This window comes from Anopheles moucheti, chromosome 2 (genome assembly GCF_943734755.1).
Source record: "Anopheles moucheti chromosome 2, idAnoMoucSN_F20_07, whole genome shotgun sequence".
In the NCBI taxonomy this organism is placed as follows: Eukaryota; Metazoa; Arthropoda; class Insecta; order Diptera; family Culicidae; genus Anopheles; species Anopheles moucheti.
Window position 1 is genome coordinate 58,782,420 of NC_069140.1, and position 16,911 is coordinate 58,799,330.

At 45.2% G+C, this 16,911-nt stretch overlaps 1 protein-coding gene across 1 annotated transcript; it reads left to right on the forward strand.

The window, feature by feature from the left end:
* Positions 1-3,705: 3,705 nt before the first annotated feature.
* On the forward strand, positions 3,706-12,529 carry LOC128296830 (gamma-aminobutyric acid type B receptor subunit 2). Its single transcript, XM_053032329.1, has 10 exons — positions 3,706-4,635; positions 4,777-4,995; positions 5,361-5,656; positions 5,801-6,164; positions 6,272-6,607; positions 6,746-7,049; positions 8,231-8,303; positions 8,492-8,918; positions 9,455-9,620; positions 11,516-12,529. Exons 1-10 carry the CDS (start codon positions 3,706-3,708, stop codon positions 12,418-12,420), a joined length of 4,020 nt encoding a protein of 1,339 aa, XP_052888289.1. The 3' UTR covers positions 12,421-12,529.
* Positions 12,530-16,911: the final 4,382 nt, after the last annotated feature.

Here is a 16,911-nt window from a genome sequence, read left to right on the forward strand (position 1 = left end):
TCCGTACACTAGCGATCGCTCTCACGGGTTTGGTAGTATGCAATAGCAATAGTGATGGGCAAATTTATTCCACACTGCAGGTGTCACCTCTTGAAAAGCATGCTTTCCTGATTACGCAAATCTGAAAACAATTGTGTTGTTCATCGCCTAAATCTTCAACATGAGCGAAACAGGTTTCTAAGAAATTTCTCTGATTGTTTCCGTAAAGTAAACCGATTGAAAACTGTACCTTAGGCGAAAAATCGTAGCAGGCGCTGGACTAATCAGGAATCTTAAATGTACGTAAATCGTAGAAAATGTGATCCAAGTAGTGGCGTTATGGTTCTCCTTAACGCATACAAACGTTTATATATATAGAGTAGCTTACTAGGCCCGTTTACAGGGCTACGCAACAGAACTCTGAGATGTACGCAAGGGAGCTTTCTTTCCGAGACTTTGCTGGTGTTGTTACATCATGTTTGAAGTACATCTCCCTAACACCGATAATGTCGTAGCAAAATTATGGGCCCCCTTGAAAAATTCCGCCCTGGGCCTCCAAGGGGATTGATCCTCCAGTGGCCTTATGATGAGTAAATGTAAAGAATCTGGAATCAGGATACTCTGTGTCTTAAAACCGTCTCTGTCAGCACTGTGGGTTCCATTTTCAATTATTCCATGTCCCAACCAAGTCCGGCCTTCGTTCCAACATTGCATATGTTCTGCTCGGTCATGAATCGTTAGCCAACAGACGCAAAAATATGCAGCAGTACACCTTCCTTTTCGCGCTAGACGAGAGACGAGATTGACGTTCAGGCGCTTTTTGCAGCAACTAAATGTTTGCCCCGAGCAAAGCTTTACGGTTGAGTTTCTGTGTGCGAAACGTACCAGGACAGGATGCGGATAAACTATTCCTTCATAGCAGATGTGTGTGTGGTTTTTATGACTTCAAGTTGTCCACATCTGCGTATAAAAAGAGTCGTTGTTTTATTTAGCTTTAAATATTTACAAAGAGATATTTGTAGATCTCACAGGCTCATAGGTCTGATCATGATCGCCATTTGATATATGAATTATGGCACACATTACTTAAAACTAACGTATGCTACATAACAGGTGGGCTGATAATTGTTTGGCCTATGACAGTAAAACACTTTTTTTGGCCAAAGTATTGTTTTTAATTCAACATACATCCCTTCAAGGGTGATACACCGATTATAGCGATATTTCAATTTTTCGATACCTTTTTTGTAGTAGCGTTTGTCATTTACCTCAAAAAAGGCCTTTGTTTCGGCGATCATCTCTTCATCCGAGGAAAATTTCTTCTCAGAGTACATCCTTTTGCGATCTGAGAAATGGAAATAGTCACTGGGAGCCATATCTGGGGAGTACGATAGGTGGGGAGGCAATTCGCAGTCTAATTCATGAATTTTTGTCATTGTTTTCATTGATTTGTGGCATGGTGCGTTGCCTTGATGTGCCGGGGCCGTTTTTTGGCGATTTCGTCCTTCAAACGCACCAATAATTTGTTATAGTAGTTGCTGTTAATGGTTTTTTCTTTCTCAACATAGTAAATGAAGATTATTCTTTGCGAATCCCAAAAACCTTAAGTCATAACCTTTGCCAGCTGATTGTTGCTTTTTTCTCGTTTCTAAGCAAGTTCAGCGCGTCCAGTTCCCTCGGATGACTGTCTCTTGGACTTTGGAGTGAAGTGGAGAAGCCAACACTCATCCATGGTAACATATTGACGCAAAAACTCAGATTTATTTCGTTTAAACAGCTCCGAATACTCCTTCGAATAATCAAATCTTTGTCGTTTTTGGTCAAATGTGAGCTCACGCGGCAGCCATTTTCCACAGAGCTATCTCATATCCAAATACTCGTGAACGATATGTCCAACACGTTCCTTAGACATCTTTAGGAAGTCAGCTATCTCGATCAACTTCACATTACGGTTGCTTTTAATATTTTTGTGATTTTTTTCAATGTTTACTTCTGTAACCACCTCTATTGGGCGTCCACTGTGTTCACCATCTTCAGTGCTCATTTCACCACTTTTAAATTTAGCATACCAATATTTGATGGTTGATTTTAATAGAGCAGTCTCCAAAAACGCTTAATCAAGGCAATTTTTGGCTTCGACTGTATTTTTCCCCTTCAAAAAGCAATGCTTTATTATCACGCGAAATTCTTTCTTATCCATGGTTACTAAAAACACCAAAGTTCCGTCACACAAATTGTTCTAGCCTACTAGGTTATTGTCCGAATGCTGTCAAATTTTGACACAAACTAAATATGATATGGGCATAAATCTTCTAGCGCGATATATGTGTTAGGCCAAATAAATATCAGCCGACCTGTTATACTATCCGCATCCTTATACTAATACATGCATATTTTGTTAATTCTAACAAACACCACACCACTGGGTCTCGTCCAAAATGCTGCAGTATGTGTAAACTTCTTTATGAGACCTAACACTAAAACATAAATTTTGTAATACACCAATCAAAAATTTGATAACAACAAATAGTTATTCAATGCCAGTTTAGATTGCATAATTGTATGATATATGGGTACATTTTAGCCCATGAGGTATGAAATTTTGGAAATAAAATTCATTTTATCATCGATTCATGGCAATGGTTTTAGATTATCTCGATATGAATATAGGTTAATATGCATGATGAACATTTTATGACGAAAGGCTCACATTTCCCGATCGGGTTGAACTGAAAGTAAAAATGTTTTGCATCAACATTTGCGGAAAGTTTTGCACCGTTTGAATGTATGATTGCGCGATCGTTCCGAGTAACACAAACACTGGCATAGCACGTGTGGCATCGCCTGCAAAACCTAAAACACCAAAGCAGCTAAACGGTGGCCATCGGTGGTGGTTATGGTGGCTTTATGTTGCTTTTACCTGTTCCGCGGGAAGATTTATGTGTTCATGATGGATGATTTTCGACGCATTGCCCCCCCTCACATCCGGGCTATCTGACACGTATTTGGAAATAGATCCCATCCAAGCTGCTGCGACCACCGTGCGCACACCTGTCGTACCGCGCCGTTTGAGCGCCGCCGTGGTCTCATTTTCCTCCCAATTCAAAAGCTCATGGTGATGGATTTCTGTTTTTCTTTTCTGTGCATGTATCAGATCGACTCGCTTGCCCGGCAGCAGCATACGACCAGATGATTGCTTGTTTACCCCATCGGATCGATGTCGGCGGTGCCGGACGACGGCGTGGCAAGGCAGGGTAAAGGGCACCGGTGGAGGCGCGAAACCCAATCGCTAATGTACACCCGGGGGTGTGAAGCAGGGCGGACGGAAAGCACACCACAAATCACGCACACAAGCATCGGCAGCAACAAAAACTCGAAAGCAAAATAAATAACAGGACCCCGCGCCACCGGAATTCGAGTCCACCGCACACTTGCCATCGAAATTCGTCGCATCGCATCAACGTCACAGGACGCTGTCGCAGTCGGTGGACTCAGTGAATAAAACGAAAACCACCTCCGCCCCAGTGCCAGTGCCAACATAATCCGAAATCGATCGGATCCACGAAATAATAAAAAGGCAAGTTTGGCACGGGAACCGTAGGAGCGTGGCCTCGCACTAAAGTACTCGCGGCAACTCGGTGTGCGGGGAGGGAGGTAGAGATTATCATAAAATTAAATCAAGCTCGGCTCAACTTACTTGCTGGTCGGAATCGCTGCCCCGTGGCCATGTATCCGTCGTCGCTAGTGTTGGTGCTGACATTTGCTCAAATCGTGCTGGTGTTCGTGGGGGACCGGGGAGCGACCGGATCGCGGCCCGGCTCCAGCCACCGACTGGACGTGTACATAGCGGGGTTCTTCCCGTACGGCGAGGGCGTGGAGAACAGTGACATTGGGCGCGGTGTCATGCCGAGCGTGAAGCTCGCGCTCGACCACGTGAACGAACACTCGACCATCCTGCGCAACTACCGGCTGCACATGTGGTGGAACGACACGGAATGCAATGCGGCCGTTGGCATGAAATCGTTCTTCGACATGATGCACTCCGGCCCGCACAAGCTGATGCTGTTTGGGGCGGCCTGCACCCACGTGACGGACCCCATCGCCAAAGCCAGCAAGCACTGGCACCTGACGCAGCTCTCGTACGCCGACACGCATCCAATGTTCACCAAGGATGCTTTTCCGAACTTTTTCCGCGTGGTGCCGTCGGAGAACGCGTTCAATGCGCCCCGGTTGGCGCTGCTGAAGGAGTTCAACTGGACGCGCATCGGCACCATCTACCAGAATGAGCCGCGGTACTCGCTGCCGCACAACCACATGGTCGCCGACCTGGACGCGATGGGGCTGGACGTGGTCGAGACCCAGAGCTTCGTGTACGATGTGGAGGAGTCGCTGCGCAAGCTGCGCGAGAAGGACGTCCGCATCATCTACGGCAACTTCAACGAGTTCTGGGCCCGCCGCGTGTTCTGCGAGGCGTTCAAGCTGGACATGTTCGGCCGGTCCTACCAGTGGCTCGTGATGGGCACGTACGGCAACGAGTGGTGGGCGGAGAACGACACCGACTGTACGGTCGAGCATGTGGCGACGGCTCTCGAGTCGACGATTCTCGTGGACCTGTTACCTTTGTCCACCAGCGGGGACATCACCATTTCCGGCATCGTACGTATTACGCCGCGTTCACCCGTTGCGGAAGCGACCTGTTGAGCGCCGGCATGACGCTAATTACGATCGCCCGATTACTCGACCGCTGATTGCTTTCGTTTTTCCGTTCTCCCGTCACTTGTTTTCTTGTATTTGCAGACAGCCGATGAGTATCTGACCGAGTACAACAGCCGTCGGGGTGGCGAATATTCGCGCTTTCACGGCTACACGTACGATGGGATCTGGGCCGTTGCCAGCGCCATTCAGTACGTGTCCCAGCGTAAGGAACATTCCCTGACACACTTCGAGTATCGCGTGAAGGACTGGGAGGACATATTTTTAGAAGCGCTCAAGAACACCAGCTTCGAGGGAGTTACGGTACGTACCCGGCTACCCGGCTAGAATTTGATCCTGGCTCATCGCGCCAGTACAGGCCGAGACAAACAAGATATTGATAGTGGCAATGGATGCACTCATCGTTGACGCGCACGAGGCGCAAATGGACGAATGAACGGCCACTTTTCAGCACAACCACCGACGCCCGTACGTCGAATCTTGACGATAACCATCTTTCCATCAACGCCGCCACCATGTTTGTCCTGGCCCCCGGTGTTGTTATGTCGTTTTCACATCCGTCCGTTCGTTCCCCCGTTCGTTGGCGTATCGTTTTTTCGCTCCATTGGGCATCTGTGCCACTTGACCTAACGCTGGCGCGACACGTTCGCGTCTCCTTTCTTCCGCAGGGCCCGGTGCGATTCTACAACAACGAACGGAAGGCGAGCTTTTTGCTGAAGCAGTACCAGAACGGCGCGGAGGTGAAGATTGGCGAGTACAGCTCGCTCACCGGACGGCTGGATCTCAGCTTGGGCCATCCGATGAAATGGGTCGGCCGGAGTCCACCGAAGGACCGAACGCTGCGCATTATCGAGCACAGTCAGGTGAACATCACCATCTTTGTCGTCCTCGCGAGCACCTCCTGCGTGGGCATCATTATGGCGACCGTGTTTCTCGCCGTCAACATCAAGTTCCGCAACCAAAGGTAACGACAAGCGGGAGGGAGTTTGTGTGTGTGTGTGTGTGCATTAATTGTGTGATACGTTGCCGAACGTTTGGGCAGCATAGGCAGGGATAGCTACCAGGAACATGATTTTAATTGCGTGTGTGTGTTGTGCTGGTTCCGCAGGTACATTAAGATGTCCAGTCCTCACTTGAATAACCTCATCATCATCGGATGCATCCTCACGTACTTGAGTGTCATATTTCTCGGACTCGACAGCGGTCTGAGCAGTGTGGCTGCCTTCCCGTACATCTGCACGGCACGGGCCTGGTTGCTGATGGCCGGCTTCAGCCTCGCATTCGGCGCCATGTTCTCCAAAACGTGGCGCGTGCATTCCATCTTCACCGACTTGAAGCTCAACAAGAAGGTGATTAAAGACTACCAGCTGTTTATCGTCGTCGGTGTGCTGCTGGCGATCGATCTCGCGATCATGACGACCTGGCAGATAGCGGACCCATTTTATCGCGAAACGAAATACATCGAACCATCGGTAGGTGTGAGCGCGCTGCGCTAGTTTGGGGGTTGATTCTTTTGTCGGTTTCGTATCATTCAAGTGCCATTCATTGATCGATTGGTTCTTCAACCCTTTCTGCACAGGAACACCCCACGCTCGAGGACGTGATCATAGTGCAGGAGAACGAATACTGCCAGTCGAGCAAAATGACCATCTTTATCGGGGTCATCTACGCATACAAAGGGCTGCTGTTAATCTTCGGTGCCTTTCTCGCCTGGGAAACCCGCCACGTGTCCATACCGGCACTGAACGACTCGAAGCACGTCGGCCTTTCGGTGTACAACTGTGTGATCATGTGCGTGATGGGGGCGGCCATCGCACTCGTGCTGTCCGACCGCAAGGACGCCATGTTCATACTGATATCCGTGTTCATCATTTTCTGCACGACGGCCACACTCTGCCTGGTGTTTGTGCCGAAGGTAAGCGGGGCAAAACGCAAACGCATTCACCCTGAAAGGTGTTCCTTTATCCTGATTTTATCTTGATTCCCCTTTATGTTACCTCGCTTTCGTGCTGCCATACCTTGTGGCCTTTGCTCATCGTGAATGTGCGTGCAGCTGGTGGAGCTGAAACGCAACCCGAGCGGGGTGGTAGATAAAAAGGTACGTGCCACGTTGCGTCCCGTATCGAAGAACCGGCGTGATTCGTCGGCCTGCGAGCTGGAGCAAAGGATGCGCGACGTTAAGCAGACCAACTGCCGCTTCCGGAAGGTGCTGATGGAGAAGGAAGCGGAGCTGCAGGCGCTCATCAAACGGCTCGGCCCGGAAGCCCGTGCCTGGATTGGGCTGGAAGCGTCCTCGTCCGAGCCGGACATTAACAAGGAATCGGTGAAGGTGCAGGTTAAAAAGGATTACGCCAGTGGTACGTACATAGAGCTGTTATCTTTGCTAAAAATTACAGCATACAGGAAGGATTTCTGGTCTTGAGGTACTTTAAGCAGCAAAAAATGTATCCCCCCCATTTTTGCAATGTTCATCGTCTGTCATTTAATTACACAATTCCGGATGGAGACTTTCTTGATAATCATCGGAGCAAGCCAGTCGAGCGCGTTATGGTTTGCAATAATCATCAATTTTCCAAATTTTCTCACAACATGTCGTTGTGAACCATTTCCCCCGCCTTTCCAACGAAGCGACATAATCGTTACGACGCCTAAAAACTAACGACAACGACGGCGTAAGGTGTCTTCCGAGTGTTCCGAGTGTCGCCTACATGTTGGTTAACCTAGTTGCCATTTGTATTACTTTATTGCGCTCGAGAAACTGCAAACCGTTCGTGGAGGTGGTTTCTTAATTAAATTTCTCCCACGTAGTTGTTATGTCGTTGCCGATATATTTTGACGCGCATTCGTGTGTAATTAATGGCGATAGCTTCATTAGGGTAGGCCAGCTATTGCTCGGATGACCTTAAAACTAGTTCACTTTTGTGCTGGAAATTGGAAGATATTGTTCACAGTATGTTAGTACAGACAGTCCCCGAGATACGCGGTTCCTCTTATACGCGGTTTTTGGAAATTTGACAGATGAGCTAGTTTTTAGCACAAAATCTGAGCGAAAAGGTGAAAAATTGGTCTCAAATCCACTTTTTGTCACATAAAACATTTCTTTCTAACTTACTTTAACGTAATCTTTCTAAAAATCGAATGATTCGCTGACTAAATAAAGTTCAGAGAAGGAAGTCGACTCTGTGACTTTGAAGTATAAACGAAATTGCAACAGCATTCGACATACGCGGATTTTTCTCGGGTTATAGCGGTCCACTATAGTAGCGTATCTCGGGGACTGCCTGTACAAACCTGTGAGGCGTCGTTTAAAAACGTTAAAATTGTTTCGCTTACAATCTTTCGTTATACAATCACCAGAAGACTGCTGCAAAAGATTACAAACAAACAAGTCATGTGCTATTTCTGTTTCCATAATTGCTGCCGCTGCCATTTCGCGTCGTGTAGCAATCCATGCACTTGTGCCCACAGTTCGTGTGGCATGAAGCGGGCGATTAGTGACATAAATTATTTATACCATACGTAACTGAATCTATTCCAGAAGGAACTGACTTCACCTCCATCGGTAGCGTAGGCTCTAGCAATGACACACTGGATTCAGCCGGGCCCGAAAGGTAATGGTTGTTGCAATGATAAAAGTGCATTCAATAAACGCCCAAAACAAGAGTGGTGGTCGAACCGCACCACACACGCGTGCGTGTGGAAAAATCGTTTTCGAAGTATTAGAAATATTTCATTTTCACTTATTTTGCACTCCGTCCGTTTTCTCTCCCTCCCCGATCGCCCCGAACGGTTCCGGCAGTCGGAAGCAAAAGAAAACGACCCTCATCCTGCCCGGGGAAGAGGTACCGACGGGCGCAGTTGCAACGTCTGGATCGCGTGCCAATCTGGCGACGGCCATTACAACGATGGCCGTGGGAGCCGGTGCCGGAGTGGCATCCATTGCGGCGGCAACGACCGCCTCTGTCGGGCAGGTGCAATCCAACCAGGCTACGCAGGCTACCAGCACCGTCAGCCACAATGCAGCAGCACAATCAGCCACCGGTGCAATAAATAATGCCAAGTCGACTCAGGCAACCGCAGCGCAGACCATCAACGTCAGTACGAGCGTGCCGGTCGATCCGAGCAAACCCATGTTCAACGACGTCCGACGAGAGTCCGTGTCGGCCAGCTCGAAGTGGTCACCGGGACAGTCGCTGCATCAAACGCAACAACAAACGCAAACAGTGGTAAGGGCGTTTCGCTTGTTTCGATTCACATCCCCACGACAGTCTGTCTGGTTCGCGCGACCAGTGTCCTTTTTTGCCGCACACACACTTATTTATTATTTCGTCCCATTGCCAGCGTGCAGAGCTGGCAAATAATGCATTCCGGGAAGCTGGAACCATGCCCAATCGTTTCGCCCAGCGGGAAAAAGGGATCAAACCCGTTTGGCAGGGACCAGTTGTTGCTTCGGCTGCTTATTAATTTCCTATTTCCGAAAGGCACACATTCCCGCACAGCACGGTGCCAGCAGTGTAGGCGTCATGCCAGAACCACAGTCTGTCCTCATTTTGATTATCCGTTTTAAACAATTTGTCGTTTGTCGGCGGATAATGCGACTACCATTGAAAAGCGCTTTGGCAAATAATTATCTGTGCGCTTAAGCCGCATTAACTTCCCTGTAGCAAATCGCACATTTTTAACCCGATTCGAACGGGTCGCGACGTTGTGATCATTTGTCTTCGATAATCTCTTAATCTTTTCTTTCTTTACTCTCCCACAGGAGCAGCATCGGTACTACGAGGACGAACGGGCGACAAACGGTCCGACGTCGGTCGCGAAGTTTAGCACGCAAGCGAACAGCAGTTCTACGACCTCAATCACACATTCCAACACGGAACTGAATCAATTGTGCCATCACTCGAAAGCGAGTAGCAAGAGCAGAGGAGGTAATTAATTAACGCTTCGAACAATATCGAAGCTTTTTCTAAGACGTTCTCCAACCCTCGATCGTGGTGCGATCATGCCGAATCATTAACTTTTGTGTTCAGATTTTATGTAATATTTCGAAATGGTGGAGGATTTTTGGTAATTATCCTATGATCTTTGATTGAATGCTCGATGGGAGAATATCGATTGAAAGTGTTATATGCGTGCATGCATGTTCGTTTTTAATTCAAAAATATTTATGTTCCAACGAAGCTTATTCTCGGGTTCTCTTAGGCTAATTCACAAACCAATTCACGAAGCCTAAACTTATGCTTAATATGGTTTATGATTTCTTTTGTCGAATGGACCATGTTAGTTTCAAGTAGTAAAGAGATGCCAAACATGAGAACGTTGTCAGGTCAACATCGCGGAGTATATTATGTATTATTTACCATTTTAATTCCATAAAGTTTATTTAACTTCATGTATTTTTGATGAATTATTCTTAACATCCATTCACCAATTTTTAGTTGTAGCTTTAGTTGCGTTAAGGGATATTAATGTGACAATGAATAAATATCGTGTGAAAGACAGGACAAAGGAAAAGTAATGTCAAGTAAAGTCATCATACAAGTGAACAAGAAATATTGGGCCAATTGTATGTTTTTCCTTTCTCGGTTCAGAACTTTTTGTCTCAGAGATGAATACAAGTACAAATACTATAAATGTTTTAAAAAGCGCTAGTTTCAAACGCAGCGATTTCATAAAAACATGGTTGGGAACCAGGATCCGATGTTGTATTTCAATATCAATGTTGTTTAATATTCAGTAATTTCAATTGTTGTGTTAGTTTTTTTTTTCATTTAGTTTTTTTTATTGGAGAGGAACGGCTAGACCGTATTGCTTATAACTAATTAACTCCCATTCGATTGAAGACATTTCCTTCTTTAAGCAGTGGAAGGTCAACTTTTGAATTTTTTATTTGAAAAGGAATTTTGAATGGTTTTAAAGGTGCTCTATACATCATCCCAATGTAATCTGGTCGGTGAGGTATTTGATAAGGCAACCTTCAATTAGGTTTCAGTCTCGTTAGTCTGCAATCTGAGATTTTCTATCACTAGCCAGATCTTCTTCAGAAGCGTCTACTGCACAGTAGATGTATATGATGGCCAAGTATTTATCACCAGCACAGGCCAGCTCTGCATTTACTTATAGAAGATGGCTTCTGAAGCTGATCCCTAAGTCTCGAATGGCCATAACCTTAGCTTGAAGAGTAGATAGGCGAGCTCCTCTACCTACGCGTAGATCATTGCTTACTTACTTATCCGGCGCAACAACCGCTCCGGGCCCTTCTTTATCCAGGCTCTTCTGGAGGACGCCACTTCTCCTGTGTCCATGTGGACGACCTAAAAGATCTTACGGGCTGAGCAATCCGGTATCATTCACATGACATGACCAGCCCACCGGAACTTGGCGAGTCTATTCCGCAGTACGACAGTGAATTCGTCGTACAGCTAGTAGATCTCGTCACAGCAGCGCCTCTTTCATTGTCCATCCACCATCACCTGGTTTAACCGCATTAATACAGTAATCTAATTTACTTCCTGATTACCTTCTTTTTGTAAATTAGGCGCATGTCGGTGATCTGGTCTGAGATACAGTGATAGTCTCTGGTCTTGTTGACTGTCTAATATCGCTCTTTTATGAGTTATATTTTATGTTATCTCGCTTCTTGACAGGAACGATGATCTTAGAATCCTTTACTTGGTTCTTTACGTAAACAAAGTGGTATCAATTTAATTTTCAATCATTAATTACAGAAAAATCTGTCAAGAACGAAATAAATATTTAATTACAAAGCAATCCTCTAATGTATCAATTTTTTTTTAATTCTATATCAATGTACAACTTGTAGACATGAGCAGCGATGGATCAAGACGCGTCAGTGTGCAGATGTCATCCTCGCTGAAAGGAAATTTTGTCGTTTCTCAAAGTGATCTTTGGGACACGCACACGTTGTCCCATGCTAAGCAGCACCAACGACAATCGCCACGCTCACATCAGGGCTCGAACCGCTGCCCTGACCACGGACATATTAACCAAACCCAACAACAGCAGCAGCAGCAGCAGCAACAACAGCAGCAGCAACAGCAACTGCACGCTCAGCAGCAATACGAATATGACAATAGTGCAACCACCTCCCCAGGGCCGATCCAGCGAAGCGTGTCGGAAAAGAATCGCACCAAGCATCGGCACAAACAGCAGCACAAAAGTACGGCGTGCCAGAGCGAAACCGACAGCGAACGGGAACAGCGTGACTATCAAACCTTCTCGTCGTCCATCTGCTCCACGGCCGCCAGCTCGACGGCAACCGTGTCCATGGTTGGCAGTACGGCTGGTGGCGCTAGTGTCAGTGCTGGCGGGTACGTTACCCCGACCAAGATGTCGTCCCGAAGACTGACCAAGTCGCAACACTCGCACCACCATTCGACACCCAACGTGGCGCCGGGCGCGGAGCGGGCAGGCACGATGGATCGCAAACACCGATCGAGCGATTCACGCGGCACGGCTGATGGAAGTACGGGTGGCCATGTAGGCGGTGGCCACATTAGCAAGCATCGCAAGAAGGACGGCTCCGCCTCGAAACCGAATCTGTACGGTGCGTGCTCCGAATCGGAGCTGCTCGACGGCGAAACAGCGATCCTGCCCATCTTCCGCAAGCTGCTGAACGAGAAGGAGTCTAGGTACCGTGCTAGAAATATGGTAGGCGCCAGTTGCCCTAATATATCGATTAAATGTGATATTGTTGAGTATTTGTAAACTTTCCAAAACCCAACGTGCATCGTAAAACGCCCCTCGTCGACAGTGCAATGAGTCACGAACTACGTGAATCTAATTTCGTGATGGGATTTGTGCCGTGAGACAGAAAGGACACAACCGTGGCAGTACTGGCAAATAAGGGCAGAAGCAGCACAGTGTAGACGTACTTTTACCCGGATCCGTGATCCGCATACGACGTTTGTATTGAGGATGAGAAAGCGAGTGGTTTGTGTCTTGGATATATAGTCAGCAAAGGATGTGATTTGGTTTAAATCGTAGTTACCTGTGCAGAGACGTTTGGTTTTGTTCTACTGTCTTCACCACTATCGTTGTTCACTGCATTCATTCCGAGCGAAAATTTGTTCATTAGTAGTTGTAACATTGAAGGTATCAATTACAGTAGTACCCGAGGAATTGGCAAAAGAAAAAGTTAGGACGCCGAAGGCTCCACCTGTTGATTCGTAAGAATGAAATCTCAAGGACACACGGCACGATTAGAAATGATATTACCATATGCGCGTAGTTGCTCTCGCTAGCGGGCAGTCTGTAAGAAAAGAGGCTTTTATTCGTGAAAACCGATGGATACACTAGCGTGTGTAGCTCTTTAGAAGAATGAAATGACATGTAAAGCAAAACGTAATAATAATGATACAAAACTTTAGGATAGATTGTTTTGATAATTGTGACTGTTAGCAATTTAACGCCCGCAGAGGAAGTTTAGGATAGTTTGATCGTTAGAAATGTGACGGAGCTAGAGGCGGAAACGTGCAACGAGAGACATCAATGCAGCGGGAATCAATGTCCATTGCATGATTGTAGTAAAAAGAAATAATCCGTGTATACAATTTCAAATACAAGTTCAAAACGGTACGCGGGCAGGCAAACACGTTTTTACACGTTTTTGATACTCAAAAGTGTTTTTGTTACAGTTACTGTAGACGGTTACAGTCAAGGTGAAAGACAAAAAAGTGTGCAATGAATCCAGTTAAATTTGTTCATTTATGCGCAAGCATAAAATGACAATATAGATTTAAACAATTAACGTAACGGTGCGCCGGTGGTTTGGTAGAGGATGAGTGGGGGCAACTGTTTGAGGAAATCCCCAGACAGCCCAGACAGCAGCAGAATGCGTATGATGGTACTATTACATGTAATTATTGTGCAAACGCTATTCTTTACATACGATGCTGCGCGCGTTTAGAATCGAAATCGCATCTGAATGGTTTGTTTGTTTGTGTTTTCGGTTTGTCGCATACATGTTGTTGGGCGCCGTTTTTATATAGCTGAACAAGATTTCAAACTTTCATTTCCGAGTTCAACGATCTCCATATCGAATCGATGTTTAAGGCTAATGGTAAATTTTCGACAACTTAGAAATAGGCAGCTGAACGAATCAAATATGATAATGTTGCCCTCGGTCGCCCCCTGGGGTAACGCCCCCAGCGCTCACATCTAGACGATAAGACAAATCCAATCGCGAAAAGGCATTTGTGTAGACTGGATGACTGGATTAAGCGTAAGGGCGAATGGTTGGCACATGGATAGCACATTGCGAAAAATGCAACCGAGGTGGTATAGTGTAGTAAAAATAAGGGAAGCATTCAAACTAGTCAATACATCTGCAAAAACAAAACGATTATATCAATCAATCCAGACTGTGTTCGTTGAGAGGCGTTCATTACTTGTAGAAACCAAAACGTAAGCCCGGATTGCGCAATTTTGAAAAGAAAATGAACATTGCGCCTGGGATGATTGGGGAGTGTGACAAACCATAGAATGTGCTGCGAAGTAACGAGATGTAACGTTCTAAGATGTAATTGTGGGCAACAAAAGAAGCAAAAGCAGCGAAAATAAGAATGGTAAGAACCCCCAATATAGAGCATGAAACTCAACAAACATTGATGAAATGAGTACAATCGTCTTCCTACTACATACACACCTGTACACAAATGACAACATGCACTAAACACATCCAAACAACACACATGTACACAAAGAGCGTATCCACAAGTTAGTATTTTTGCGTTTACGTACACTCATCCTGCTAAGTACACTCACTTTATATCGTGTATAGTCACAGTCAATCATCGTGTGCACCTGCCGGGAAAAAAACATACTTTTTCGCACCTTTTTATAATACAACATGCATAAGAAAATCAGAAAAAACACAGAAGCAAATGTTTACACCTTGCAGCACAGCCGTCAAACATAGCGATGGCACGCGAGCTACTACGATTGGTACGAAATTTGAAGTGTTTCTTATTTTGGAGATACAAACCCATACAAACCTACTGTTTACATATGAAGCCATATTTTAGTGCACCGGCACCACAACCGAATGTGACGTTCAAGTCAAATTGATCGTATTTCGATTTCATTTCAACCGATCCTTCAATTACTATCTCTCTCTCTTCTATCTTGGTGGATATTTGTAAATGATTCTAATTAAGTGGGTGAAGTAAATCGCAGCAAAACGCAAACAAATCAAGAGCGACGAAAAGGAAGAAAAGTTATGCTAGAGGTACAAACAAGATCGACCGTTGGAGATGATGTGCCCAACGAAGAGGCATTGTTGTTTAATTGCAGTAAAAAGAGTAAAGTTCAGAGTTTTTATTGGTATACACTAGCTTTCATGGGTAGTGAATCTTTTGATCACGCATTAACATCTTGCAATCTCAAATTATTCCTCAACGATTCAGGACTCGCCAATCATTAATATATACGTGAGGAATTATGAATTCTAGAAGACTCATGAATCCTCAAATATTCATGAATCCACGAAGAATCATGAATCTCCAACGATTGATCGTTGCACGATTGACCGTTGGAGAATTCGTAAATCTTGATGGATTCTTGCATCGTTGATGTTTTATGATTTTTTGAAGTGTCGTGATTCTTTGAAGGATTTTGAATCTTGAAAGCTGAGGTTCAGAGTCATTCATTCAGATCCAAGATTCGATTCAGATTCATGAATCTAAATCAGATTCATCCAACCCTAGTCCACACACACATAACACACATTGGTGTGAAATGTGGAATGAATTTGAGTTTAATTTTGTTACAGTTGTCGAACATTAAGAGGTAGCTGAATAAAAATGTTTATAAACAGTTGTACAATGTTGAAACAGCATCGGAGCGAAATAAATCGCGACATTGACGAACGGATATGAGTGCTGTTTCACAAACCGAATGCTCATTTCCTAACCTTATGCACAATTTGTTTCATTACTTTAGGCATTTCTACTCACAACCCACAATCGGTGCAAAAAAAGACAACAAGTGCTTTAGTTCGCTTTTTGTTTGTATATCAAAAATTACACAAAAAATGTTATGAGATAATTTGATAAGGGTGTGTGTGTGGAGCAGTCGTTTAAGTAACGATTTGAAACTAAAATTATACTCGCCGAACGAAACGGGACATTGGCAGGCAGTTTATTCTTAAGCAAACTTAAAACTCAATGCTAAACCATGTCCATGGACTGGACGGAGGAAAAAAAACGGAGACACTGGTTCTTTCGCTATTCAGTTCTTACTATATGTAGTTACGTATAGTTAGAAGTTCACCGACACAAATTGCACAATATGTTTAACCGTACAACACAGTTTTGCTGTACTGAACGTAACTGATGTAGACGCAACGAAACGCCCCATCCGTGTAGAATGAAACGCAAGGAACGCGTGGAAACGCAACAAACAAATGCTAAATGGTAGGTAGGAAAACACAACAGTTAAGACACTCATGAACTCGAACAATTCAGCACGAGCTAGACACAACATGCAGCGTGTCCAGTAAGCGCGACTGTAAGTGACTGTAATCGAATATTTTAGTGTAAGTTTGGAAGATCCTAGATCAATTAAAAGGTCAAGTCGCTAAATCGTAGCGCACATTCTTTGGGTATCTCGTTGCAAACACGTGGAATGTGTGGGATGCCTGGTTGCAACCTGACGCGAGTACACATTATTATATCTATGTTGGAAAAACACACCGGAGAGGGTATGCAAGAATTCGTGGAGCGAAAGCTGAACAATTCCGTTTAGAAACGATTAATGAAACCTATTACCAAGTAATACAATTGTTTCGTAGATCGGGCAGCTCAATATGGAGGTAATTGATAAGCGGTAGTTTATAGAAAGTTTTCATGGTTTTGTTATTGACGCTTAATCGATTGGTCGTTTCGATTATTTGTGTCTTTATGTACGCACAAAATCGGCACGGGCGCCAATTTCGGGAGGAGGTTCATAGGAATCCATCTAGCTAAAATGTTACGAATTAGAGATCCTGAAAACAAGTGCTAGGTACCGTTACGAAATTAGCAGAAATAGCCACAAGAGTGAGGTGCTATGTCAGCAAATAATTTAATTAACAAATGAAAACCATTCACGCATTCAAAGGCGTACGTACACGAAACAGCCAAAACTTTTCAATCATTCACCGAGTGCGTGGGCAGCAACAGATGCTAGGCAGAGTAGGACATTCTGTTAGAAACAATA

Bases quoted from the DNA above. Each gene is read 5' to 3' on its own strand.
- LOC128296830 (XM_053032329.1), top strand. From the start codon at position 3,706: ATGTATCCGTCGTCGCTAGTGTTGGTGCTGACATTTGCTCAAATCGTG. The intron at 4,636-4,776 runs GTACGTATTACG...TTGTATTTGCAG, and splicing joins ACATCACCATTTCCGGCATC to ACAGCCGATGAGTATCTGAC. The intron at 8,919-9,454 runs GTAAGGGCGTTT...ACTCTCCCACAG, and splicing joins AACAACAAACGCAAACAGTG to GAGCAGCATCGGTACTACGA.